This window comes from Mastigoproctus giganteus, chromosome 1 (genome assembly GCF_048544385.1).
Source record: "Mastigoproctus giganteus isolate SK-2022 chromosome 1, ASM4854438v1, whole genome shotgun sequence".
Taxonomy (NCBI): domain Eukaryota; kingdom Metazoa; phylum Arthropoda; class Arachnida; order Uropygi; family Thelyphonidae; genus Mastigoproctus; species Mastigoproctus giganteus.
In genome coordinates, this window is record NC_143575.1 from 248,176,808 (window position 1) to 248,204,662 (window position 27,855).

The following is a 27,855-nucleotide window of genomic DNA, read 5'->3' on the forward strand; positions in this document are numbered from 1 at the left end:
TCAACGGTTCACACTACACAAAGTGCTGGATTTTCAACAGATGGTCCAATCTTGAAGGCTCAAGCAGAAAAATATGCTAAACATTTTGGAAGTAACGATTTTGTATGCAACAACGATTGGCTGAATAGATTTAAAAACTGATATAACATTGTTTATGCAAAAATTAGTGGAGAATCTCAATCTGCAGATCCAATAATGGCAAATGAATGGATTAGCCACATTTGAGCAGAAATCAGGAATGATTTCAAAGATTTTAGATGTCTTATCTACAATGCTGACGAAACAGGAAATCACGTTATTATTAATTAGTATTGTTTTTAATTACAGAGAAATAAATTGTTTAGTATTAAGTGTATGTTTTCAAAATTACTGACAAATAAATTGTGTTTAATATTAAGTGTGTTTTAGTTTATACAAGCATATCATACAAATAATATGTAGATATATGCTAATATTATTTTTTTCTCTCTAATATTTCTTTTGTTTTTTTTATCAAGTTATTGAGAATAAAAAAATATAGGAGGTAGATTTAACTGATCACTGATATAATGACTAATACAAGGACTAATAGATTAACAGTAGCCAATGGCAGAGGTGGAAGTGATTCTTGCACTGCTTCTATTGAAATGAGCAGAAGCCTGAAAAACAAGATGCAGGATATTTCAGAGACTGCCGGGAATCATTGCAGTACAAGTAAACACATGGGTTGTGTTAGGGCAGCCAAGAATAGAAACAGGTGCATGTATACCTGCGTGTACACCAATGCTAGGAGTTTGGTAAATAAATTTGATGAATTTGAGGTATTGCTCAAAACATCAAAGGCAGATATTGTTGGGATATCAGAGACATGGTGTCACACAGATATAAGAAATGCAGAACTGGAATTTGGGGAGTACAACGTCTACAGAAAGGATAGACTGGATAGGAAGGGAGGAGGGGTTATGCTATTAGTTAAGAAACACATAAAGTCCAAGGAAGTGAAGCCAGTCGACATCGATGGACAGGGCAGTGTCGAGTCAGTTTGGTGTGACATAAGCATAGGGAAATCAAAATTGAGAGTAGGAGTGTGCTATAGGCCTAATGACTCTGATGAGTATAATAAGATATTGTACAGGGAAATAGAGTGGGCCAGTAAATCAGAGAGTCTTATAATGGGGGATTTTAATTTCCCAGATATTGACTGGAATTTGTGGGTTGGTCACTCGCACACTAGCAAGGCTTTTGTGGATTTATTGGATGATTGTTTTCTACATCAGCATGTTCGTGAGGCAACAAGAGGGAGCAATACTCTTGATCTGATTATCAGTAGTGATTCTTCATGCATTAAGAATCTTCAGATAAATGAACCACTAGGTGGCAGTGATCACAGTGTGTTGAAGTGGGATTTACTCAAGGAGGTAACTACCAGAGGTAAAGGGAAGGGTTTTTGTTTTCGTAAAGGTGACTATGATGGTCTGAGAGTGTATTTAAATTCTATACAGTGGGACCAACTGATGATGTTACCAACAGCAAACTCAAAATGGGAAGCATTCAAGGAACTAATCTTGGAGGCTACCAGGCTTTAACATACCAACTAAGAAATATTATTCAAGGTTTAGGCCTAAATGGTTGTCAGATGAACTAATGAGATATGTGGCAGTGAAGAAAAATGCATGGGATACATACAAATTAATGGGTGACACGGAAGCCTATGATAGATATAAGTTGGTCTGTAACCAAGTCACAAAGGAGATTAGGCAGGCAAAGGCAGACTACGAAAAATCCTTGGCAAAGGATGCAAAGAAAAACAGAAAAGAGTTCTTTACCTATTTAAACTCAAGAAGGAAAGGGATGAATCAGATTGGTCCACTGGATATTGATGGTTCAACAGTTGAGGATCCTGCTCAGGTGGCTAACAATCTAAACGAGTATTTTGCATCTACATTCACGCATGAGGAGTTATTCAGGAAGGAGAATGATGTAGGTAAAGTAAACATTGGCAGAGAGCTGGATGATTTTGTAATAACTGAGAGGAAAGTGGAGGAGAGATTGTTGAGGATAAACATAAAAAAGGCACCTGGGGTGGATGGGATCTATCCAGTTATATTAAAGGAGGCAGCAAAGGAGGTAAGCAAACCCCTAGCCATAATTATGAGAGCTTCTTTGGACTCAGGGGAGGTACCCATAGACTGGAGATGTGCAAATGTAACCCCAATTCACAAAGAAGGATCAAAGGCTGACACGAGTAATTATAGACCTGTTAGTTTAACTTCTGTTCCAGGTAAATTAATGGAGGCACTGGTTAAAGAAGCACTGCAGGATCATCTAGACAAGAATTCAGTTATAGCTCAGACGCAGCATGGTTTTGTTAAGGGCAGGTCTTGCCTGACCAATTTGATTGGATACTATGATGTAGTCACAAAAGAACTGGATGCAGGGAATAACTTTGATATTATATATTTGGATCTTAGAAAGGCTTTTGATACTGTTGCACATGGAAGACTGCTGCACAAATTGGAGCAGTGTGGCATTGGAGGCAAATTGCTGCTATGGATAAGGGGATGGTTGAGTGGCAGAAGACAGAGAGTGGTAATCAATGGACACTGCTCAACGTGGACTAATGTTATTAGTGGAGTTCCTCAGGGTTCAGTGTTGGGTCCGTTGTTGTTTTCGGTGTTTATGAATGATATTGATGATGGGATATCAAGTTTAATGTCCAAGTTTGCAGATGATACAAAGGTTGGAAGGGTTGTTAAGGACACCACTGACGCTATGCTGCTGCAACAGGATCTGGAAAGGTTGAACAGATGGGCTGAGAGGTGGCAAATGAAGTTTAACATTGACAAATGTAAAGTACCACATATGGTAAACAGTAACCCCAGAGCAACGTATCAACTCTGCGGTACTACACTGACAGTGGTGGAGAATGAAAAGGACCTGGGGGTAATTGTGCAAGCAGATATGAAGTTCTCTGAGCAGTGCAGACGAGCTGCAAGAGTAGCTCATGGTGTCTTGTCAATGATATACAGGAATTTTTCTAGCAGGGTTAAGGAGGTGATTATTCCCTTGTATAAGGCAATGGTTAGGCCACATCTTGAGTACTGTATACAGGTCTGGAGGCCTCATTTCAAGAAGGATGTAGAGCTGCTGGAACGGGTACAGAGAAGGGCAACAAGATTAGTGAATGGAACAAAGGGTTGCTCTTACGAAGAAAGGCTTAAGTTTTGCAAATTACAGAGTCTGGAGACTAGGCACCGGCGAGGTGATCTGATAGAGGTGTATAAGGCTTTGAATGGTTTGAGCATGCTCAATGCCAATGGGATTCTTCATCTTGCTCAGAATAATCAGCTCAGAGGGCATAAATTCAAATTGAGGAAGGACGGATGTCGGATAGATGTGCGGAAATTTGCCTTTGGCCAGCAGGTGGTTGGTTGGTGGAACCGACTTCCATCACTTGTTGTTGAAGTTGATAGCCTAAACAAATTTAAGGCTCAACTGGACAGGTATTTCGAGCGAACGGAGGGGTGAAATGGGAGTGGTGTTTTTTTTTTTTTTTTTTTGGCTGATGCTGAATAAGCTTGCTTTCTTGCATCATATGCCTCTACTAATGCTAATGCTAATGAGTAATGGTTACAACAAGGAAATTTGTTGGCCCCTTGATGCTCGTTATAACCAAGTTCAACTGTACTTTTTGCATATATAAAAAACAATTTTTTTTCATTTTTCAGGAATGATCTGATGCCAGAGGCATAGCTACATAAGAAACTTAAAAGTATCAGCCAAAAAAAAAAAAAAAAATTCAACACCTTCCATATCACCTGTCCATTGCTTCTAATTAGTTTGCCTAGTTCTTCCTTGAATTTATTCAAACTACACACCTCTACAACACCACATCGAAGTTTGTTCCAATGATAAACTGCTGAAGGCAATTTCTGCACATCTACCCTGCAACTATATTTCCTCAGTTTGAATTTAAGCCCTTCATGTGTATAGTCTAAGCAAGAGGAAGGATTCCATCAGCACTAAGCTTACTCAATCCATTCAAACACTACCTTACACACTTCAATCAGAAAACACTTCCTTACACACTTTAATCAGATTTCCTTGCAGGAGTCTTGATCAGATCTCTGGCAAGGGTAATAGCCTCCATGTGCTGCAGTTTGCAGAACTGAGTACAGTACCATTCTGTTCCTCTCGCTAATCTTGCTATTCCTCTGCACCCATTCCAACAGATCCACGTCCTTACTAAAATGAGGCCTAACAACTGTTTTATAAAATGGGATAATCACCTTTTCTCTGCTGGCAAAATTCTTGTATTTTACTGAAAAACCCCAAGAACTGTCCTTACAGTCTGTCTGTACTACACAGAGAACTTCAATATCTGACAGCGCAACTAACCCTAAGACATTTTAGAAATTATGAAGTACCTAACATTTGTCAATTTTAGACTTCCAATTGGCACTCTCAGTTCACCTACATAATTTGTCTAGATCTTATTGCAGTAGCATACCCTGATTACTATAATTAACCACCCTGTCAACCTTTGTATCATCTGAAAACTTAGACAAAGCCTGATATGCCTTCATCGATATCATTAATAAACACAGAAAACAACAATGGGCCAGTACTCAATCTTGACGGACTCTGCTACAGAGGATGAAAAAGTGGTTATTAATGAGTACTGCTCCTCTTGAACTAATAACATTAGTCTAAGAGGAGCAGTACCCATTGATAACCACTCTGTCCTCTCCAACTATGTGCCAGACAAGTCATTAAAAGTATGCCCTGTTTCAGTTCACACAAACCTGTGTGTGTGTTTTGCATCCACTTTCTCTCAAGCTGCTCCATTTGACCAACTTTTACTTATATCACTGTTAGGGAGTGCATATAGACCTTCCCCAGGCACACATATACCTAGATCTGCCTCTAATTTAATAGCAGACACAGGTATATCTGGGGGGGGGGGGTGTCGCCAGAAATGTACTTCCTGTGCAAATTGTTACATAATTCAGATGTTTCAAATTGCATAACTGAAGAAACAGCACTTTCTTTCTAACTACATTTACTGGTCTGGTAAAAGTTACTTACTTAAATTATCAACTTAAAAAATGTATGAACTGTATTTTACTTTCAATTTGGATCCTTTCTCACCTTTAAAGAGATTTGGTCGAGAAATTCTGCCATCTATAAAAATTGTTACTTAAATTACAGAGAGGCATTCTAGACATATTTTCACAAGAGAAAGTCCTTAGAAGTGCATCCCTTGTCTGTGTCACCTAACACCTACAACAAAGCCCAATAACACCTCGAGGATGTCATAACTTTGAGCCGTAAACACATTTCCTTCCACATTTCACAAAATAAAAGAGGATGAAAAAAATTACAGCTGATAACAAATAATGGTGAAAATTAAGTAGATGCCAACTGATATCAATCAACATATACAACACAATACAATACGAAAAATATTGGATATTTATTTGGAATACAAGTATTGATATATTGGGTATTTCCTGCTCAACTAACAGTCACTGATTATGATGATGTCAATTCAAGCTGAATATACAGGCTTACTCTAATATAGGAAGTATCAGTTATTCTCATTCAAGCTGCACCCAGAACAGATGTCCTACCCTTAGCTGCACCTGTACCTAATACATTTCGAGAAAATTATATGAAAAAAAATTAATCTTCAAGTAAGCTGCACATTTGCAATATTTTTTTTAGCAATTAGGAGGATTAATATAAAACATTTTAAAAAAACAGATAAAAGTTTCCACTCTCAAATAGAAAAAAACAAAGCCAAAACCAGAGAGCATACTGAGTACCAGACCATAGAAGGTTGAGTATGCTGGTTTCTGAGCTAAATATGAACAGAACCACAGCTGCCTAACAGCAGCTTTGAACTTTCTGATAAATTTCATAGGTCCATTTTTGGAAAAATGTAATGTGTACTTGATTGAAATCCAGGAAGAAAATAAATTTTTCATAAAACACATCTATGGATATCTGTCAACTTTTCCAGTTAGTGCACCCACATAACCCATGAAGTTCCTGTGAACCTGTGTTTTGATGTTTACAGGAGAACCTTATGTTACAGATACATTATGTTCAATAAAATTTATATTTTATTCTTTACTTTCAGCTGGATATACTAACAGACTATTACTGACATCAGTAATGGACTAATTTTATTTTAATTATTTTCAATTTACTTTCTCTAACTAAATTCACTTACTCCACTTCATTGACCCACAAATATTTGAAACTTAGTCATTCAGACATTTGGTTCTACACACAGTACATTAGCTATCACTTGAGAATTGAGGAATATGCATATATTTCTTCAAATGCCAAGACAAAGGATATCACCAGGAAGCAGATGAGAACAGGTCAGATAGCATAATTTCTTGTTAATATTATGGAGAAGATAGCTTCATGCTTTTCTTTCATTTTTTTCAATGTTTGACAGATTTTTCTTGATGTTTTCAGGTACTAGTGGTACCTGAAGACATCAAGAAAAATGTGTCCAACAATTTTGAAAGATATGCCTAGAATTTGCCTAATAGAAGTTTAAAATTTTCTGCAAAATTTGAAGTTTGACTTGAGGCTTAGAAGTGTTGAACTTCAGAGCACCCAACACAAAGTGCACAAGCTTCCTGAAGTAGGCCATTTCTCTCTCATGCATAGTCAACTGTTGAAATTCATCAAAAATATTATCCTATATTTTCCTTCTTTGTTATTCTATGTTTTACTTTCTCATTTGAACTGCTTTGCTGAAATTTTACTTGACGCTATAAAAGAGCAAGTTCAAGACACATTTTTGGATCCATTACTAAACTCCCTTATTCTGTCACTCACCCTTAAAGAGCCAATTTCAATAAACCCATCTTACATACAATCTCACCTAAGCCAATATGCAATCACAAGTTTCAAGGGTACTGGCTACTAGTAACTTCACTCAGCAAGTTTAGGCATATGCAGGAATATAACAGTTTTGTAAGATGTCTAACTCTTTTTATTCAAACAGATACCTTTTATTTATTTTTTTTCCAATATCTAGGAATTCAATTTAATAAAATGAAAATTACAAACAACACACCAATATTTAATGTGTTAAGAATGATGCTGCTTAATCTCTTCTGTATGAAAAATGACAATATAGGAATGCCTAACTAAAGCAGAACATTTTAAAAATATAACAGTATACTATGAAATAACAATGAAATGATTTATAATTCTTGAATTATTCTTAAGAAAACTTTAATTTTTTTGCCTGCCAAATAATAAAAAACATACCATTTGAAGAACAACTTTATTTCTTTCCTTTTCACAAGTTCGAAAGACAACAGCCTGATCATGACTTATAAAGTCTATAGTATCCAATATACCTAGCAAAGAAAAAAAATTATTTATAATTCTTGAATTGATGTCTTGATTGAAACAGATACCATATCAGCACAAAAATTTTTTTTAGAAAATTTGAAGAATTTTGTCCAAAGAAATTGTATCAGTGACAGAAGGCCTAAGGTTACATTTAAAATTAGAATAAAAAACTTCCAAACAAGCAGTATATTAATCAATTAATTTTGAATATGGTATATTGACCAAAAATATTAAGATTGTTATAATCTAGTAATACAGGTATCACTAATATGACACAAACTTGGAAATAAATTAATATTACAGAAATCTAAAATTCAAATACTAATAAATACATGCACAGTCAGATATCATGCTTTCTGGTCCCTTCATAAAGCTAGTGATTGCAATTTCTGTCCTTTACATTCGTCCATTTGTTCTGTTCGTTCTACTGCAAGATATAAAGATTGTATATAAGAATCCTATTCAGTGCTTTATATAGTGATCAAAACTCTAAAATCATCTTATGTTAAAAGACTTTTTGTTAAATTTCAATGTTCAGACCACATCTTGAATATTATACAAAGATCTCAAGGCGCCATCTCAGACAGAATATTAACTTGCTTGTTTGTTATTTGGATTTTAGGAGCATTAGCAACTAAGGCCACATTGCTCCAGGGATATGCGGTGGTCATTCCCTGACCTTTCCACATCCTCCATATTTGGCGGTCACGGGCTCAAACCCCGGTCTAATCAAGAAGCATGTGCTACACACTGCTGCTCCTGCCCACCTGGCTATGGAGGCGCCATATTAACTTGCATGAAAGGGTACAACAGAGAGCAATAGGACTAGTTATGGATGAAAAGAGATATTCTTACAGGAAAAAACTCCAGTTTTGTAAGTCTGGAACTAGGGCGTGGGAATATCTAATCAAGTTTAATCAAGTCTAAGGTCTTAAAAGGACTGAGCAAACTTAATGACGGGGCATATTTTCTCTTTCTATGATGACACAAATAGGAAAACAAACTCAAATTAATGTGGAAAGATAGCTGTAGACAGAATCAAAGAGAATTTGCCTATTTGCCTATAGTTAGAGAGTAATCAACTACTGGAACAAGTTATCACCTAACCATGTACACTCAAGAGAGTTTATGTATGAGATTTAGAGAGGAATTAAATAAATATCTCAAAGTAGATAAAATATAAGGGGACATTTAAGGGGAGGTTAATTGACAGCAGGCGTTTAATGACTTCAGTAAAAATGTACACAGGAGTAATAAACGCCCCAAACATCTGGGATTTTTGTCAGTGGCACAATCCTACGCCATCCTTGAGGTCAGAGCCCACACTAATCCTCAAATACAACCGGTTGAAACTGTGTAGTCGGTTCCTACCTGCCCAGGCACTCCCCAAAATTCAGGCACTACTCCGTCTTGGAGTCGACCTTCAGAAATTAGCTACCGACTACAAATACCGTCACATGCTCCTCGAGTGGATTCCATCTGTGGAACTGGGATAATTTCCTCCATATGACGTTTAGTCCTCATTTTTCATTATTACAATTTACATGTTTGTAACTCTTGATTTCCATGTAACGGTAATTTTTTTCCTTTTTGCCAATTAATTTCATTTATAATGTAAAACTCCTGGCCATGTCGCCGTGTTGAGTATTATTGTCTCTAGTACATGTCCTGTACTTATTAGCAATAAAGAATTTATTTATTTTATTTTTTTTTTATACAGCAGATGGAAAATAAGCTTGACTTCCTTGTATTTCTGCCATTTTAATACTAATGGCATTTCTCCAGATTTTCTTTAAACCCATGCTCTACAGTTAACATCTATTTTGTATTATCTTTTTCACACACTCTTATTCTATGGTGCATTTCAATTAGCATGTCAATATGCTCGAGTCATCCAACTATCATCTTAATATCCCTGCTTAATAATATTGTTATAGGGCTTTGTCCTTTGCCAATTCCACTTAATTCCATTTGCTTAATTCCACTCAATGTATGTTTATTAAAAATGGCTCATGCTTTAGAATAGTCAATTTGTTAGTGACTAATCATGAGAACGTTTTTGTTTGAAATAGTGATCAAGTATCCAGCTAAAAGTTTAAAACATATACAACATATAAAAACTAGGAGCTTATCCATTTCCATTTAAATCTAGCTGCCAAAGTTTTAAATTCATCTTTCTGTTAAGTAAGAAAGAGATACTTACGATTTTCAATTCTTTGACATTTAAGAAGGCGAAAATCTATCAGCTCCTGAAAAATGAGGAAAACGATTATTTGATTTATTTAATTTTCTTATTGATTACTCATGAATTGTCACTACTTATTAACTATTGAAAATAACAGCTAATAAATCTTTAAAGAATTTCATATGCAGGGACAGAAAATGCTTTAACATAAGTAATACTTTAAATCAAACATAAGTAATCATTAAACCAAAGAGAGAGTTTGTTCAAAATGCTTTAAATCATTTAGATCAAACTCTCTATCCAATAAACAAGGGTATTTTTGTAACACAATCATCATTCACAAAAAAATTAAAATTATTATAGGAATACAGTATAATTTTGAATAAAACTATATTGTATTCTTTAAATCACTGTAATTTTAAACTCCCTTGATCCTATATGGCCATGCCAAATTATTAAAAAAAAAAAAAAACTCAGCATTAGCAAGAGCTTTACAACAAAATTGGAAGAAAGCTTTATTATAAATCAAAAGTGAAAACATCTTAAAATGTTTGTTTTGAATAAATTTCAACTACAAGTCATTATAGTTGAAAATATGTAGCTTCATGCAGCTTGTTTGCTTCTAATTTTTCTTAAAGAGCGCTATTCAGATAGTATATCTGCTCTTAGATATTTGAACTGGTTTCTTTAATAAAGAGAAAACTTATTTATTATTTACACTGTATTTTAGAGTGAAAAACTTGTCAGAAATTGTGTTTTCTAGTTCACTGCATAATATAATACAGGTAGCCACTGAGTTATGTTGGTAATGTGTTCCTATCTATTAAATTATGAAGTATATTAATTTACATAATATCAGGCATGCTTTTGCATATGTACATTTAAGGGAAGATGTGTTATAGTTGTCAAATTTTTGGACTTGCCACTTCACAAACTGGTCATTAAAAAAGAAAATTAAACAAATCAATATTAAAACAGGAAAGCAATAAAAAAAATGCATATATTGTACTATGTATGTAAACATTTATTATATAAATTGTATTAGTCACATCAAATTATTCACATTTTAAGAAACCCACGACAGAAGTATGAACAAAATTTTGTTTCTTCTCTTGATATAATTCTTTAAAGCAATGTAAAAGATCACTCAATCTGTTCCATGTTTAGGCTTCATTCATGAGAATTGCATTCCCTTTCTCGAATAAATTGAAGGGTTCTGGCATCCTTTTTGGTCAGCTATTTTATCTGTGGTGCTGGCTGCATTTTCTCTTCCTCCTGCACTCTTATCCTTTGCTGCTACAACTTAGATCCTCTTTGATTACTCCAGCCCCAGCACTGTGCAATTCCAGGAGAAACTGCATAATGCATTACATTACTAATGTCCACTTTGAAGTTAATTCACAATCTGTAACTAGATTTTGGAGTCAGGCAATCTCTTGGGCAATGCAAAGGGAAGCATGCCATTCATCATAGCATAAATTACAACACAATATTATACATGTATGTATTTCTTAATATTATATTCACTCCAGGAAAGTCCTAGCTGTCCATCTTGGTGATCAGTTAGTCACATATCTACTGAAAATAATAGGCTTTAAATGTAACTTATCACCCATTGGTCTATCAGTTGCAACAAAGGGGTAATATCTGTTGGCATGAAAACGACTTGTATGTTGCCATTCAGATCTTCAATATTATTAAAAGGATGGCCAGATGCACTGTCAAAAGCAGGCAATGTTGTGTTAAGATTTCAATACATCTTGACAAAGGGAGAGAAGTGAGTTTTTATATTTAGAATTTAAATTAAATATGATGTAATTTAGAATGACATATATTGACAACTGCCTGTACTGTATTTTGCTTCTACTCCATCTATATATATTTTTTATTTTATTATTATTATTTTTTTACTTTTTGTTTTCAGAATTCACCTTTGTTTTGGAGTATTTTCAGTCAGTTTTTTTTTTTTTTTTTTTTTTTTACTTTTGTTTAATTTTCAGTTTCTTTTTTGTTTTCTTTGTTTACAATATTTCTAAACTGTAAGAATCTTGCAAAAAAATTACACAGAGCCTATTTTTAATTTTAGATTCTTAGTTCACACTTGATGACTGTGGTCACATGCATGTATCATACTTTATTATTTATCAAACTGTGTAAGTTGTTGTTGTTTGGTTTTTAGGAGCATTAGCAACTAAGGCCATATTGCTCTGGGGATATGCAGTGATCACTTCCTGACCGCATCCTCCATATTTGGTGGTCATGGGCTCGAACCCCGGTCTAATCAAGAAGCTTATGCTATACACTACTGCTCCTGCCCACCTGGCTATGGAAGTGCCCAAATTGTGTAAGTATGAGATGTTAAAGTTGAATACAGTGGCAAAACTACATGGTGCCAGGTCTGACACCACATACAGGGGAGTTCATTTAAGAACTATTCATTTTGTTATCAGATATCTTAAAATTTTTTGTGTATAAAATAACCAAAGGTGACGGCACGGGGTTGTTATATGTGAACACGAACAATGAATATGATGTAATGATGCAACCTCTCACTTGCATCATTAAAAACAATCCATTATTGAGTAAATTATGAATGGGGAAATGACAATACTCAGCCACCACTGAATGTCTAACCAACCAAATACAAAAATAGGTGGTCAAGTGGTCAAACCCAAAAGTGCAGTAATGTACACACATTTGAGTGGACCATGGTTCAAGCCTGTCACGTAACTGCTAAATATGGTTAATGACTGTATTCACTGTTGAAATAATTGTAAATTTCTCTGACCTGGTGTTTGCACCAGAGTATAAACAAGAACACTTTTTAGAAATTGGTTTGTAGGCCAGACTCCACTCAAGTTATGTAAGTTTATTTAGTCACTTTGGATAAGCATAAGTACATGAACATTACAACTAAATTTAGAAAGAACCAAATCTAGATATTTTTTTTATCTGCCCTCATCTTCTCCTATGATCGTATATAGCTATTTAGATATGAAATGATTAATAATACCAGATATTTATATATATTTATTATTAGAATTTAGTAAACCAAATTTTAAATATTTCTTTTTTCATTAAGCATTTACTGTATATTATCTTTCAGTTATTATTCGTTTTCATATTCTGTACAGGAATCAGATAATGGCACTACAATGGTAGCATCATTATCTAATTCCTGTACAGAATAAGAAAATAAATAATAAATTATTATTATAGAAAAGTAAATGCAAAATGCATTAACAGTGCATAACTGCTAACGTTTGACTTTCAAAAAGCTGGAGATTGGGTATTGGTTGAAAATGGGTATTACAGAAAACCTGTTTTTTGGCCAATGCAGAGGGGGGGGGGGGGAAACAGGTTTTCTGCAAAAAAAAAAGAAAAAAAAAAAAAAAAAAAAAAAGAAAGCAGGATTCTCAGCAGAAAAAAAGATTTTTCAGAAAAAGCAGGAACTTTTTTAAAGTCCATACTACACTATAAATTAAATTTCACTGATAAAATGCATATACTTTTAAAAATTAGCTTGCCTAATTTTTTTCTTTTTTTTTTTTTTTTTTGCAAAATTGGTTCATTTCAATTTGGTTCAAAAAACTTCATTCTCCAAACAGCATTATTAGATGATGAACAGGTTTTCTAAATACAATTATATTAAAGTTAATGTTAAATAATATTTAACTTAATGCTTCTGATAACCCAGCTGGATAGATTACTACTTATGAATTCTATGTGGGGCTGGCAAACTTTCACCTGCTGCAAGGAAATACGTTGATCGTAAAAATTAGGTAGTCAGCTGGCGTCCATAATTTATCAAATTTATTCATAAAGTCATAACAGTCCTTGCTATGAGTGTATTAAATATTTCAGTTGTAACACTCCTTTGAATAGTACTGGCATATAAATCACCTCGACAATACATGTAAACTTGGTTTTTTTTTTTTTTGTTTTTTTTTTCATGTATTAAACAGCCCACATTATTCTACTACATCAACTTGTTTTGACATTTGTGTGTGCTGTCTCTCTGCTTGTCTCTCATTGGTCTTTTGGTAAGGATGGTGGCTTTTACTAATTTATTGACAGGATAAGGCAGTGTTTTGGCTGATATTTCTAGCCTATTGGCAACATGAGCTAGGAGATGAAAATGTGTAATTTGTTTTCTTTGAAAACAAATCTTTAATAATATTGAGAAAGGATATCATCCCTGGGTAATGTATGTGTTATTACACTGGATATGAAAACCTGTAAAATAAAATTTGCACCTTTTTTTTTTACAGATAACTTGAATAATTATGGCAAACTATTTTTCTCAGGTGTTTACCATGGCTACATTCTTTAGCAAAATTAAGAAAAAAAAATTTGCAGAATATTTTTAAAATTCCAATTTTAACAGTTATCTTTTGCAAAAAAGATAAAGACACAAATAAATGGTGTTTTTAAAAAAAAAAAAAAGACAGAGAAACTATATGGTACCAACCCAGTGTGATGAAGAAGAGTCAAATAAGTTTAAAGGGATGGATTCTCTGTCATAAATCCTGAGAATCAGCAGATATGACAATGGTCGAGGTCAACTAGTTATGCAAGTATTTAAAAATAAATCAATTTATACCAGCTGGTTAACAGGGTTAGTATGCAGCAGGGGTTGAAATAGTCTGACAAATATGAACATGCTGAAAAAGGCAAAATTAGTAGCTTACTGGATAGAAGAAGCCATATATTCCCATTGACTACTCTTAACAGGTTGCACTGTTAGAGTAGTCAAGGGGAATTGTTTATTATACTTATTTTATTTATTTTACATAATTTACTTTATTTTTTAATATTTATTATTTAAATAAAACATGAGTAGTGTAGTGTTATGAATGAGTATAATAGTGTTAAATTAAACACTATTATACTGCTTGTGCTACTGCTACCTTACAAGATAAGCTGTTAAGAGCACCAAACAAGTTCAAAATGACCAAAAAGCATCAGTAGCACCAAACAAGCTCAACTTATTGTAGTTGCAATAATTTTCCTCATGATATAATGGTGTTTAATTTGATTAATCAGTTACTTTTATTCTGCTTATTTCATTTTACTGTTTCATGTCTTGATACTGGATTTCACATCCTGTCCTAAATTTTAGCCTCTTTCATTTCACCTGGTGTTATATTCTGGCTAATGTACTCTTGAATTGCTACTTTGCACATGTTAATGTATTTCCTTTCACTTCACTACACTACACATACAGCACTTTTATTCCAATTATGATAACGGAATAACATGAATCTGGGAGAGGAGAATGAACAAATGTAATAATTATAAATACTTAATGCTAATAATATTATTAGTTATAATTATTATATATGTACAGTATTGGTAATCTTTTACTTGCAAATATAGGGTGGAGCTTATTTTCATGCCACAATGAATCTTTCCAATCACTTAAGCTACATGCCCAAATTTTAATGGTGTTTAGTTGCAGCATTTTCCCCTCCAAAACAATATTGCATTATTATTATTATTACTAATTAATACACTTCTGAAAGCATGTTTCTAAAACAAGTATCATTATGCAATGAACACCAACATAAAGATTTTTCTTTACTTTTGAAAAAAAATAAATAAATAAAATGTTTCCTAAAGAGCATTAAAAAAAATTAACTCAACAATGAGTGTAAAATGAAACATTATTTGCTTTTGAAAGTTATATTTTAGAAAATGAATGCTAAATAAGACAAATAATTTGAGAAAACAATTGACCTATATGATTTAAATTGGATAAACGAGCAATGAAATAGTCCAAAGGTCTACAAAATTTTTATTCTCAGCTAACACATGAGAGTTAACAACAACATAGCACAGCATGTTAATTGGGATTTCCCTTATGTAGCAAATAAGATTACAGGAAGCTGAATGTAATATTTTTACCATATCTTTCTTGTCATAAATTCATCCAAATAACATTAACCTTGAAGTTTTATTCATTTGTTTGAATGCCACCCTCACTCTTTTCCAAAAGTTTTCAATGGGGTTAGTAGCATGAGCTCCTGTAATTGAGACTTTCAGTATGTATATTCAATAATATACGTGCAATTTTTATCAGGTGAATAATGACTATCACAGTGCTAATAACAGGAAGTAAAATGGAGCTGTCTCTTTGTTCCATGAAAGTTCTGAAGCCTAGTTCATATTCTACTTCATAAATACTAAAAATCCACATTTATTCCCTAAATTCAGTTCTGCAAGAATTAATTTTTGCTCATACTGCTTAACAAAGGCTTCAGTTCTGCAAATTGTAGCATCTGGAGACTAGGCACCTGAAAGGTGATCTGAATAAAGTATTTATTCAGATCACCTTTCAGGTGTATTCTTCCTCTTGCTCAGAATACACACACATAAAGGGGCATAAATTCAAATTGAGCAAGGATGGTTACGGGACAGATGTAGAGAAGTTTGCCTTCAGCTGGAGGGTGGTTGATTGATGGAACAAACTTCATCTGTTGTTTTTGTGGAAGTGGGTAGTTTGAATAAATTCAAGGAAGAACTAAGCAAATTATTGGAGGGGATGGACAGGTGATGTAGAAAAGTTCTTTTTGGCTGATGCTTTATGAGCTTGCTTTCTTGCATCATTTTCACTACTAATACTAAATCCCTAGTATGATGATTTGCTTTTGATAATGTTTCTCATCTTATTCCTCCTGATGCAATGGATACTGACCAGCTTCCAGGAAAAATATCTTTGAAATATTGGTAATAATCCAAAGCTGTCCATTTCTTAAAACTGACTGTTTAGTATAGCATTCAGGACATTAAATTGCCTAACAAAATAAAACACAAGCAGTATGTATGTTATCAACTACCGAATGAACAAATTATTCAGATCTTTTTATAGATAATAAGCTATGCAATCACTCAAAAGGCAAACAGCATACTTTTGTTGAATTAACTAAACCTTGAACATAATGAATACAATCTCATTATCTTTACAAATGTCATTAACTATAAAAATATTCACTTTTATCACAATTACTCATGATAAACTATAATAACAAAGGATACTAGCCTTCCGGAGCACAAACAACAAAGACAATCAAGAGATGTTCATGTACAAGCGAAGATGACCCAAGCCTAAGTGAGAAATACACATGGAACCACTGGATCGTGTGTCAGTTATGATGACATGAAAATAAACTCTGCCCTGTACTTCACAGTAACAGATTAAGGCAAAGTTCTAGTACTGGGTACAGGGCCAGAGCTTCATGCCACTAGAAGGTGTCATGATCTTCTATGTGTTCTTAACTGGTTTCTAATTGGTAGACCCCATGATTGTTGTATCACATGCTATGCCACTTTTTGATTTAGAAGATGTCACGGAAGATGTCATAGATGCTGGATCAACACTAGTACCAAAATCCGTGGTAGTGACAAACATGTAGAAGGTCATAGTTCTTTCTACCATAAATTTTGGTAGGGGGAAAAAAAAAAAAGTGTACCATCAATGAGAATTAAAGATTTCATTCTGATACTAATTTTAATGCAGAAGAATGAAAGATTTGAATGTGATACCAATTACTCCAATTATTCACATCAATATTATAAGTATTATTAGCCTATAAAAGTTCTTGGCTTTCAAAATAAAATCCTAAATTAATAAAACTACAGAATTAATTAATAAAACTAAAAATTAAGGAATTTTTCTAGCAGGGATAAGGAGATGATTATTCCCTTGTATAAGGCAATGGTCAGGCCACACCTTGAGTACTGTATACAGGTCTGGAGGTCTCATTTTAAAAAGGATGTAGAGCTGCTGGAACAAGTACAGAGAAGGGCAATAAGATTAGTGAATGGAATAAAGGGTTGCTCTTATGAAGAAAGGCTTAAGTTGTGCAAATTAGTGTCTGGAGACTAGGCACCTGTGAGGTGATCTAATTGAGGTGTATAAGGCCTTGAATTGGTTAAGCAGGCTCAATGCTGATGAGATTCTTCCTCTTGCTCAGATTACAAACCAGAGGGGGCATAAATTCAAATTGAGGAACGATGTGCAGAAATTTGCCTTTAGCCAGCAGGTAATTGATTGGTGGAACAAACTTCCACCTGTCTTTGTGAAAGTTGATAGCTTAAATTAATTCAAGGAAGAGCTAGACAAATTTTTGGAGTGAATGGATGGGTGAAATGGAGTTTTTTTTTTTTTTTGGTTGATGCTGTATAAGCTTGCTTTCTTGCATCGTGTGCCTCTACTAATGCTAATTAGTAGAGTTATTAGTTGTTCTTACAAAGAAAGGCTTAGGTTTTTCAAATTGCAATGTCTGGAGACTAGGCACCTGCGAGGTGATCTGATTGAGGTGTATAAAGCCTTGAATGGTTTGAGCATGCTCAATGCTGATGGGATTCTTCCTCTTGCTCAGAATAATCGCCTGAGAGGGCATAAATTCAAATTGAGGAAAGAAACTTCCGCACATCTAGGATAGATGTGCGGAAGTTTGCCTTGAGCCAGCAGGTGGTTTATTGCTGGAACAAACTTCCATCTGCCATTGTAGAAGTTGATAGCTTAAATAGATTCAAGGCAGAACGAGACAAACATTTGTAGTGAGTGGATGGGAGAAATGAGAAGGGTTTTTTTTTTTTTTTTTTTCGGCTGATGTTATATAAGCTTGTTTTCTTGCATCATGTGCCTTTACTAATGCTAATGGTATGCTTAATCCTGCTGAAGCATCTCAACAAAACTGATTTTAATCCTATATAGTAATAGTAGAAGCATGTGATGAAAGAAAACAAGCTTATGTAGCATCAGCCGAAAAAAAAAAAAAAATTCATACATCCATCCTCTAAAATTTTGTCCAGTTTCTACTTGAATTTAAGTTATGAACTTCCAAAACAACAGATGGCAGTCTGTTCCAGCAATCAACTACCCACTGGCAAAAGGCAAATTTCCAGACATCTATTCTGCACTGTCATTCCTCAGATTGTAATGTGAGCAAGAGGATGAATCCCATCAGAATAGAGGTTGCTCAACCCATTCAAGGCCTTATACACTACAATCAGATCACCTCGTAGATGCCTAGTCTTCAGATGCTGCAATTTGCAGAACTTAAGCCTTCCTTAGTAACAGGACACCATCTTGTTGCCCTTCTCTGTACTCACTCAAACAACTGTACATCATTCCTAACGAGGCCTCCAGACCTGTACGCAGTACTCAATGCGTGACCTGGCAATTGCTTTATACAAAGAGATAACCACATAATTTTCCCTACTAGCAAATTTCCTGTGTATCATTGATAATACCCCATAACCTGCTCTGGCAGCTTGTCTGCACTGCTCAGAAAACCTTATATCTGACTGCACAATTAATCCCAGATCTTTTTCATTTTCTACCACCCTAGTACCACACAGTTGGTATATTTCTCTGGAGCTACTTCTACCCATATGCAGTATTTTGCATTTGTCAATGTTAATCTTCAGTTGCCACTTCTGAGTCATCTGCCTAACTTTTCTAGATCCTGTTGCAGTAGTACACCGCCATTACTGCATTAACAACCCTGCCAACCTTTGTATCATCTGCAAACTTGCAAACTTATCAACTGCAATGCCCAATATACATCAATATCATTAATCAACTGCAATGCCCAAATTCCATCAATATCATTAATAAATATACAAAACAGTGGGCCCAATACCAAACCCTTGGGGACTCCACTAATAACATTAGTCCACAAAGAGCAGCGTCCATTGACTCCCACTCTCTTTTCTTACTCAACCTTTTATCTACTGTAGCAACTTGCCCTTAATACTATACTGCTCCAATTTGTACGGTAGTCTTCCATGTCTTCATGGGCGCTGGGATCACAGAACAGTATGGACGGTGGATTTTTGGCTACTGTAAAGGGATAACTATTTTTAAAAATTTTTAACGTATTCTTCGTTATTTAACATAGCTGCTACATGGATAAAGGGATAGTTGAGTGGGAGACAACAGAGAGTGGTAATCAATGGACACTGCTCCTCGTGGACAAATGTTATGAGTTCCCCAGGGTTCGGTGTTCGGCCCATTGTTGTTTTGCATATTTATCAATGATATTGAGGAAGATATATGAGGTTTAATGTCCAAGTTTGCAGATGACACAAAGGTTGGCAGGGTTGTTAATGACAGTAATGACAGTATGCTACTCCACCTGGATCTAGATCAGTTGGGAAAATGGGCTGAGAAGTGGCAACTGGAGTTTAACATTGACAAATGCAAAGTACTGCATATGGTAGAAATAACCGAAGAGAAACGTACCAACTGGGCGGTACTACACTCAGGGAAGTGGAAAGTGAAAAAGACCTGGGGGTTGTGCAGCCAAATATGAAGTTTGCCGAACAGTACAGATGGGCTGCCAGGGCAGGTCATGGAATTTTGTCAATGATACATAGGAATTTTGCTAGCAGGGCCAGGGATGTCATAATCCTGTTATACAAGGCAATAGTCAGGCCACACCTAGAGTACTGTGTACAGGTCTGGAGACCTCATTTTAGGAAGGATGTAGAGTTGCTAGAACGAGTACAAAGAAGGACAAGTTTGGTGAGGGGAACAAAGGAGTGCTCTTACCAAGAAAGGCTTAAGTTCTGCAAATTGCAGTTGCCTGGAGAATAAGCACCTGCGAGGCGATCTGATTGGGGCATATAAGGCCTTGAATGGGTTGAGCAAGCTGAATGCTGATGGGATTCTTCGTCTTGCTCAGACTAAGAACCTGAGGGGAAACAGTTTCAAATTGAGGAAGGATAGTTGTAGAATATATGTGCGGAAATTTGCCTTTAGCCAGCGGGTAGTTGATTGGTGGAACAGGCTTCCATCTTTTGTTATGGAAGCTAATAGCCTAAATAAATTTAAGGCTGAGCTGGACAGGAATTTGGAACGAATGGAGGGATGAAATGGGAAATTTTGATGAGGAATGACATTTTGGCTGATGCTGCATAAGATTGCTTTCTTGCATCTATGCCTCTCTATGCATCTATCATCTATACGGTCGCGTTCTGATTGGGTGATTATTGTGAAGTCGTTTCCGTTCTGATTATTGTGTCATCACGGAGGGGGGGGGTGCTTAGCTTAGGTAGGGTGTTTATCACCCCCATCCCACTGCTTTAAATTCGGAAAACCAGTTCCCAATTTAAAAACAGTGGCAAGTGGGGGTAAAGATTCTCCTATCCGTTTGCCGAAATACGGACTAGTACTCAAGATCTGTGATTTTACCCAAAATTATTTTTTGCCTTAATACCATACTGCTCAAATGTGTCAGACAAGATTTTCCCCTTAAAACCCATGCTGTAACCGAATTATACTGCAGTGTCGTCTAGATGATCCTGCAGTGCTTCTTTAAGCAGTGACTCCGTTATTTTCTTCGAAACACAGGTCTGTAATTGATATTTCTTTTATCTATTTATTTTGTTATCTTAAAGATTACTTACCTCTGTATATACAATATCTGCCCCATAATCTAACGAAAGTAATCTCAACGGTAAAGTACCCACTCTAACCATTGGTGCTAAAATGAGTTTATCGTAGTAGTTCAGTTTTTTTTCAGGTATCATAGTTTTATGCTCAGTTACTTTCTGATTGTTATCTTCCTCTGTATGTCCCAAGCCCATTTTACATAAATTATTCACATTACTTCAATAACAATACACACGGATACCAACATAACGGCATGTTCTGTCAAAGAAATGATATTATAAAAACAATACATGATTATATCGGAACATCACGCCACGTCGCACTCCATATTGCTAGCTTTTGACAAACCACGCCACCTCATGATTTGTTACGTAATAAAAATATTTATTAAAAAAATAATAATAACTGTAGGTGAATGGGCCTGTAGTACTCGATTCCATGACGATAAATAAGTACTGTACTGTTTGATCCAGAAGGTTTAATAAACGATAAATTACGTGTAGCTTTTGGGGTTAAATGGACCCCTTCATCGGCAAATCTAACAGGAGAGACAAAATTTTAACGAATACAGAGTTGTGCGTGCAGTGATGCGTGCATCAGATTATACATTCACTACTAGGTTGCTGCTCATTGTTGTTGCACGTGTGTGGATTTGCTGCCAGCGTTATTATTATCATTACTATTATTATTTGCCATATGGTACAAGGAAGGCTGAGGCTTATGCTGCACCGGCCAAAAAAAATTTCCAAGTTTCCTTGTGAGAGATAGAGAGAGAGAGAGAGAAAGAGAGAAGTAGAAAGGAATCACCAAGAAAGAGAAGAATGATGATATCCAGCTAAGGACCCTGGTGCGCCAAGCCCATGCTCACTATTTGAGGGGCCCCGGGGCATACATTTATCCAGTTTCAACATAGTTGCCTCTAGAATAGGGTGTAGCCTTGTTCCCTTGGAGCGATTCATAGTTCTTGATTTGCACAAGATGTTAGGTGACTCTAGCCAGAGGCGAAATCGAAATTGTCGGAATTGGTCAATCACTTCATAATCGAGCTTGGGATTAAGGTCATGATAGGCAGACCAGAAGTGTTCCGCGATTGCAATGCACAAGGCTAAGACAGGAGTCTTAGAGGCAACTATCATGAAACTGGATAAACGCTAGCAGCAAAACAACACACGTCCGTGAAACAACAATGAGCAGCAACCTAATAGTTGAATGTTTAATCTCATGCACGCACAACTCTGTATTCGTTAAAATTAAGTCTCTAACGTCTTTATCCTGTTAAAATTGCCGATGAAGGGGTCCATTAACAACGAAAGCTACAAGTCATTTATCGTTTAATAAACTTTCTGGATCAAAGAGTACAGTACTTATTTAAATAAAAACTCTTACTAAAAATTTACTATAAAAACATTACAGTACTACACTGGTGTGAAAACTTATGGAACAACACTATTTCTAAAGGTTACAACCACCAAATATTACTTAAGGTACTCTTTCCTGATGAGAGTAGATTCAGTCTCAGCAGCGATTCTGGACATCAGCTAATCTCGCGAGAGGTTAGCACACAATATCACCTCTCAAACATCACTAAAAGGGATCGATATGGCGGTCGAGGTGTTCTCGTCTGGGGGTGGTGTTATCTTGGATGGACGTACACAGCTCCAGATACTGGAAGGCAGTACTATAACCGGTGCACACTACTGTACTCAGATAATGCTTCCCTCTGTGGGTCTGTTCAGAGGTACCATTGGCCCCGAGTTCGTATTTATGAATGATAACGCCACACCCCATCGCACTGCAGCTGATGATATGCTTTTAGTATTACCATTAGTAGAGGCATGTGATGCAAGAAAGCAAGCTTATGCAGCATCAGCCAAAAAAAAAAAAAACACTTCCATTTCACCCCTCCGTTCGTTCGAAATACCTGTCCAGCTGAGCCTTATATTTATTTAGGCTATCAACTTCCACAACAAGAGATGGAAGTCTGTGCCATAAACCAACTACCCGCTGGCTAAAACGAAGGTTGGCAGGGTTCTCAAGGACACTACTGACACTCTGCTGCTGCAACAGGATCTGGAAAGGTTGAGCAGATGGGCTGACAGGTGGCAAATGAAGTTTAACATTGACAAATGTAAAGTACTACATATGGGAAACAGCAACCCCAGAGCAACGTATCAACTCCGTGGTACTACACTGACAGTGGTAGAGAATGAAAGGGACCTGGGGGTGGTTGTGCAGGCAGATATGAAGTTCTCTGAGCAGTGAAGACGGGAAGCAAGAGTACCTCATGGTGTCTTGTCAATGATATACAGGAATTTTTCTAGCAGGGTTAAGGAGGTGATTATTCCCTTGTATAAGGCAATGGTTAGGCCACATCTTGAGTACTGTATACAGGCCTGGAGGCCTCATTTCAAGAAGGATATAGAGCTGCTGAAACGAGTACAGAAAAGGGCAACAAGATTAGTGAATGGAACAAAGGGGTGCTCTTACGAAGAAAGGCTTACGTTTTGCGAATTACAGTGTCTGGAGACTAGGCACCAACGAGGTGATCTGATAGAGGTGTACAAAGCCTTGAATGGTTTGAGCATGCTCAATGCTGATGGGATTCTTCCTCTTGCTCAGAATAATCACCTGAGAGGGCATAAATTCAAATTGAGGAAAGACAGATGTAGGATAGATGTGCGGAAATTTGCCATTAGCCAGCGGGTGGTTGGTAGATGGAAGAGACTTCCATCCCTTGTCGTAGAAGTTCATAGCCTAAATAAGTTTAAGGCTCAGCTGGACAGGTATTTCGAACGAACAGAGGGGTGAAGTGGAAGTGGTTATTTTTTATTTATTTATTTTACTTTATTTATTTATTTTTTTTGGCTGATGCTGCATAAGCTTGCTTTCTTGCATCAAATGCCTCTACTAATGCTAATGCTAATACTGAAGGCAAATTTCCGCACATCTATCCTACATCTGTCTTCCCTCAATCTGAATTTATGCCCTCTTGGGTGATTCTTCTGAGCAACAGGAAGAATCCCATCGGCATTGAGCATGCTCAAACCATTCAAGGCTTTATACATCTCTATCAGATCACCTCGCCGGTGCCTAATCTCCAGACACTGCAATTTGCAAAACTTAAGCCTCTCTTAGTAAGAGCAACCCTTTGTTCCATTCACTAATCTTGTTGCCCTTCTCTGTACTCGTTCCAGCAGCTCTACATCCTTCTTGAAATTATTATTATTATTATTATTATTAGCCATATGGTGCAAGGAAGCCTGAGGCTTATGCGGCACCAGCCAAAAAAAAAAAAAATTTCTGAATTACCTGATAGAGAGAGAGAGAGAGAGAGAGAGAGAGAGAGAGAGAGAGAGAGAGAGAGAGAGAGAGAGAAGGGAATCACCAAGAAAGAGAAGAATGGTGATATCCAGCTGGGGACCCTGGGTGTGCCAAGCCCATACTCACCAGATGTGAGCCCCTGGGGATTATGAGGCTTCCAGACCTGTATACAGTACTCAAGGTGTAGACTGACCATTTCCTTATACAAGGGAATAATCACCTCCTTATCCCTGCTAGAAAAATTCCTGCATATCATTGACAAGACACCATGAGCTACTTTTGCAGACTGTCTGCACTGCTCAGAGAACTTCGGATCTGCCTGCACAATTACCACCAGGTCCTTTTCATTCTCGACTACTGTCAGTGCAGTACCAGACAGTTGATACTTTGCTCTGGGGTTTCTGTTTCCCATATGTAGTATTTTACATTTGTCAATGTTAAACTTCATTTGCCACATCTCAACCCATCTCCTCAACCTTTCCAGATCCTGTTGCAGCAGCATAGCGGCAGTAGTGTCCTTAGCAACCCTGCCAACCTTTGTATCGTCTGCAAACTTGGACATTAAGCTTGATATACCATCATCAATATCATTTATAAATACAGAAAATAATAATGGCTCCAACACTGAACCCTGAGGGATCCACTAATAACATTAGTCCACGATGAGCAGTGTCCATTGTTAATCCCTCTCTGTTTTCTCCCACTCAACCATCCCTTTATCCATAGCAGCAATTTGCCTCCAATTCCACACTGCTCCAACTTATGCAGCAGGATTCCATGTGCAACAGTATCTATGATCCAAATATATAATATCAAAGTTATTCCTGCATCCAGTTGTTTTGTGACTGCATCATAGTATCCAATCACATTGGTCAGGCAAGACTTCCCCTTAACAAAACCATGCTGTGTCCCAGCTATAACTGAAGTCTTGTCCAGATGATCCTGCAGTGCTTCTTTAACCAGTGCCTCCAATAATTTTTCTGGAATAGAAGGTACACTCACAGGTCTATAATTACTTGTGTCAGCCTTTTATCCTCCTTTGTGAATTGGGGTCACATTTGCACATCTCCAGTCTGTGGGTACCTCCCCTGAGTCCAAGGATGCTCTCATAATTATGACTAAGGGTTTGCTACTTCCTTTGCTGCCTCCTTTAATATAACTGTATAGATCCTATCCACCCCAGGTGCCTTTTTTGTGTTTATCCTCAACAATTTCTCCTCCACGTTCCTCTCATTTATTACAAAATCATCTAGCTCACTGCCAGAGTTTACTTCGCCTCTGGCATTCCCTTTCCTGAATAACACCCCATGTGTGAATGTAGATGCAAAATATTCGTTTTGTTTGTTAGCCACCTGAGCAGGATCCTCAACTGTTGAACCATCAATATCCAGTGGACCAATATGATTCATCCCTTTCCTTCTAGAATTTACATAGGTAAATAACTCTTTTCTGTTTTTCTTTGCATCCTTTGCCAGGGATTTCTCATAATCTGCCTTTGCCTGCCTAATCTCCTTTATGACTTGGTTACAGACCAGCTTATATCTGTCATAGGCTTCTGTGTCACGTGTTAATTTATATGCATCCCATGCATTTTTCTTCTCTGCCATATGTCTCATTAGTTCACATGACATCCATTTAGGCCTAAACCTTGAACAGTATTTCTTAGTTGGTATGTAAAGCCTGGTAGCTTCCAAGATAAGTTCTTTGAATGCTTCTCATTTTGAATTTGCTGTTGGTAACATCATCAGTTGGTCCCACTGTATAGAATTTAAATACTGTCTCTGACCATCGTAGTCGCTTTTACGAAAGCAAAAACTCTTCCCTTTACCCATGATGGTAGTTACATCTTTGAGTAATCCCACTTCAGCACACTGTGATCACTGCCACCTGGTGGTTCCTTTATTTGCTGATTCTTAATGCATGAAGAATCACTACTAATAATCTAATCAAGAGTATTAGTCCCTCTAGTTACCTCCCGAACATGCTGCTGTAGAAAACAATCATCCAATAAATGCACAAAAGCCTTGATAGTGTGTCAGTTACCAACACACAAATTCCAGTCGATATCTGGGAAATTAAAATTCCCCCTTGTAAGACTCTCTGATTTACTGGCCCACTTTATTTCCGTGTACAGTTTCTTATTATACTCATCATAGTCATTAGGCCTATAGCACACTCCTACTCTCAATTTTGATCTCCCAATGCTTATGTCACAATAAACTGACTCGACACTGCACTGTCCAGCGATGTCGACTGGCTTCATTTCCTTGGATTTTATGTGTTTCTTAACTAATAGCATAACCCCTCCTCTCTTCCTATCCTATCTATAGACGTTGTCCTCCCAAAATTCCAGTTCTGCATTCCTTATATCTGTGTGACACCATGTCTCTGATATCTCAAGAATATCCATCTTTGATGCTTTGAGCAATACCTCAAATTCATCAATTATTTACCAAACTCCTAGCATTGGTGTACACGCAAGTATACATGCACTGGTTCGTATTCTTAGCTACCCTAAAGCAACCCATGTGTTTACTTGTACCGCAATGACTCCCAGCAGTCTCTGAAATATCCTGCATCTTGTTTTCCAGGCTGCTGCTCATGGAAAGTGTTATGTTCGTATGGATTGGCCTGCCCGTTCCATCGATCTAAATCCTATCGAACACATATGGGACGCTCTGGGGAGACGACCTTGCGGCACGTCCATACCCCCAGAAAACGTTCACCAGCTGAAGATTGCGCTGACAGAGGAATGGATGATATTACCGCAAGAACTTATGAACAACATTGTTCTAAGTATGGACAGGCGGTGCAAAGTCTGCATCGAAATTAGGGGTGGCCATATCTCCTATAGAATATTGAGGTGGAAAAATTCTGCCAATGCCATTAGCTAGATGGGAAGGAACACACCCAAATAACCGTTACTGTTGTTCTATAGTTATTACGCAAATACAAATAAGGGGTGGGAGTATATTGCCTTAAATTGAGGTAAAACCTCAATTTTGCCTTAAATTGAGGTAAAACCTCAATTTAAGGCAAAATTAGGTAAAACCCACATTAGCATTAGAAAGCTCGTAGATTAACAATAGCCACAAGAAGAGGTGTGAAAGTGATTATAGAACTGCTTCTATTAGAATAAGCAGCAGCCTTGAAAGCAAGGCGTTGGGAATATCAAGAACTGCTGAGGGTTATCGTGAAACAAGTAAATACGTGTGCTGTGTTAGGGGTCACTAAGGGTAAGAACAGATGCATGTATACCAATGCTGGAAATCAGTAGCGTAGCTACCCTTTTTCGGGCACGGAGGCAAAGAACATATTCGGGCCCGGAGGCAATTGTCTTTCCTGCCTACATGGTAGCTACGCCACTGTTGGAAATATAGAAAATAAATTTAATGAATTTGAAATACTCGTCAAGACATCAAATGCAAACAATGTTGGGACTGCAGAGACGTGGTGTCACTCAAATATAAGGGATGCAGAATTTGAATATGGGAAGTAATGTATACAGAAAGGACAGGAGGGGGATTTATGATTCCCCCTTCTATCCTGTCTGAATAACTTGTATGAATATAAAATG

At 36.5% G+C, this 27,855-nt stretch overlaps 1 protein-coding gene across 1 annotated transcript in view; it reads right to left on the bottom strand.

Annotated features, from left to right (window-relative positions):
* Dus2 (Dihydrouridine synthase 2) overlaps positions 1 to 21,210 on the bottom strand; it is a 74,068-nt gene extending 52,858 nt beyond the window's left edge. The window contains exons 1-3 of the mRNA XM_090369537.1: positions 20,972 to 21,210; positions 9,569 to 9,614; positions 7,279 to 7,370 (exon numbers count right to left, since the gene is read on the bottom strand). Coding sequence (XP_090225663.1) covers positions 7,279 to 7,370; positions 9,569 to 9,614; positions 20,972 to 21,151 — 318 coding nt within the window. The 5' untranslated portion in view covers positions 21,152 to 21,210. The remainder of the gene's footprint in view (positions 1 to 7,278; positions 7,371 to 9,568; positions 9,615 to 20,971) is intronic.
* Between the last annotated feature and the right edge of the window lie 6,645 nt (positions 21,211 to 27,855).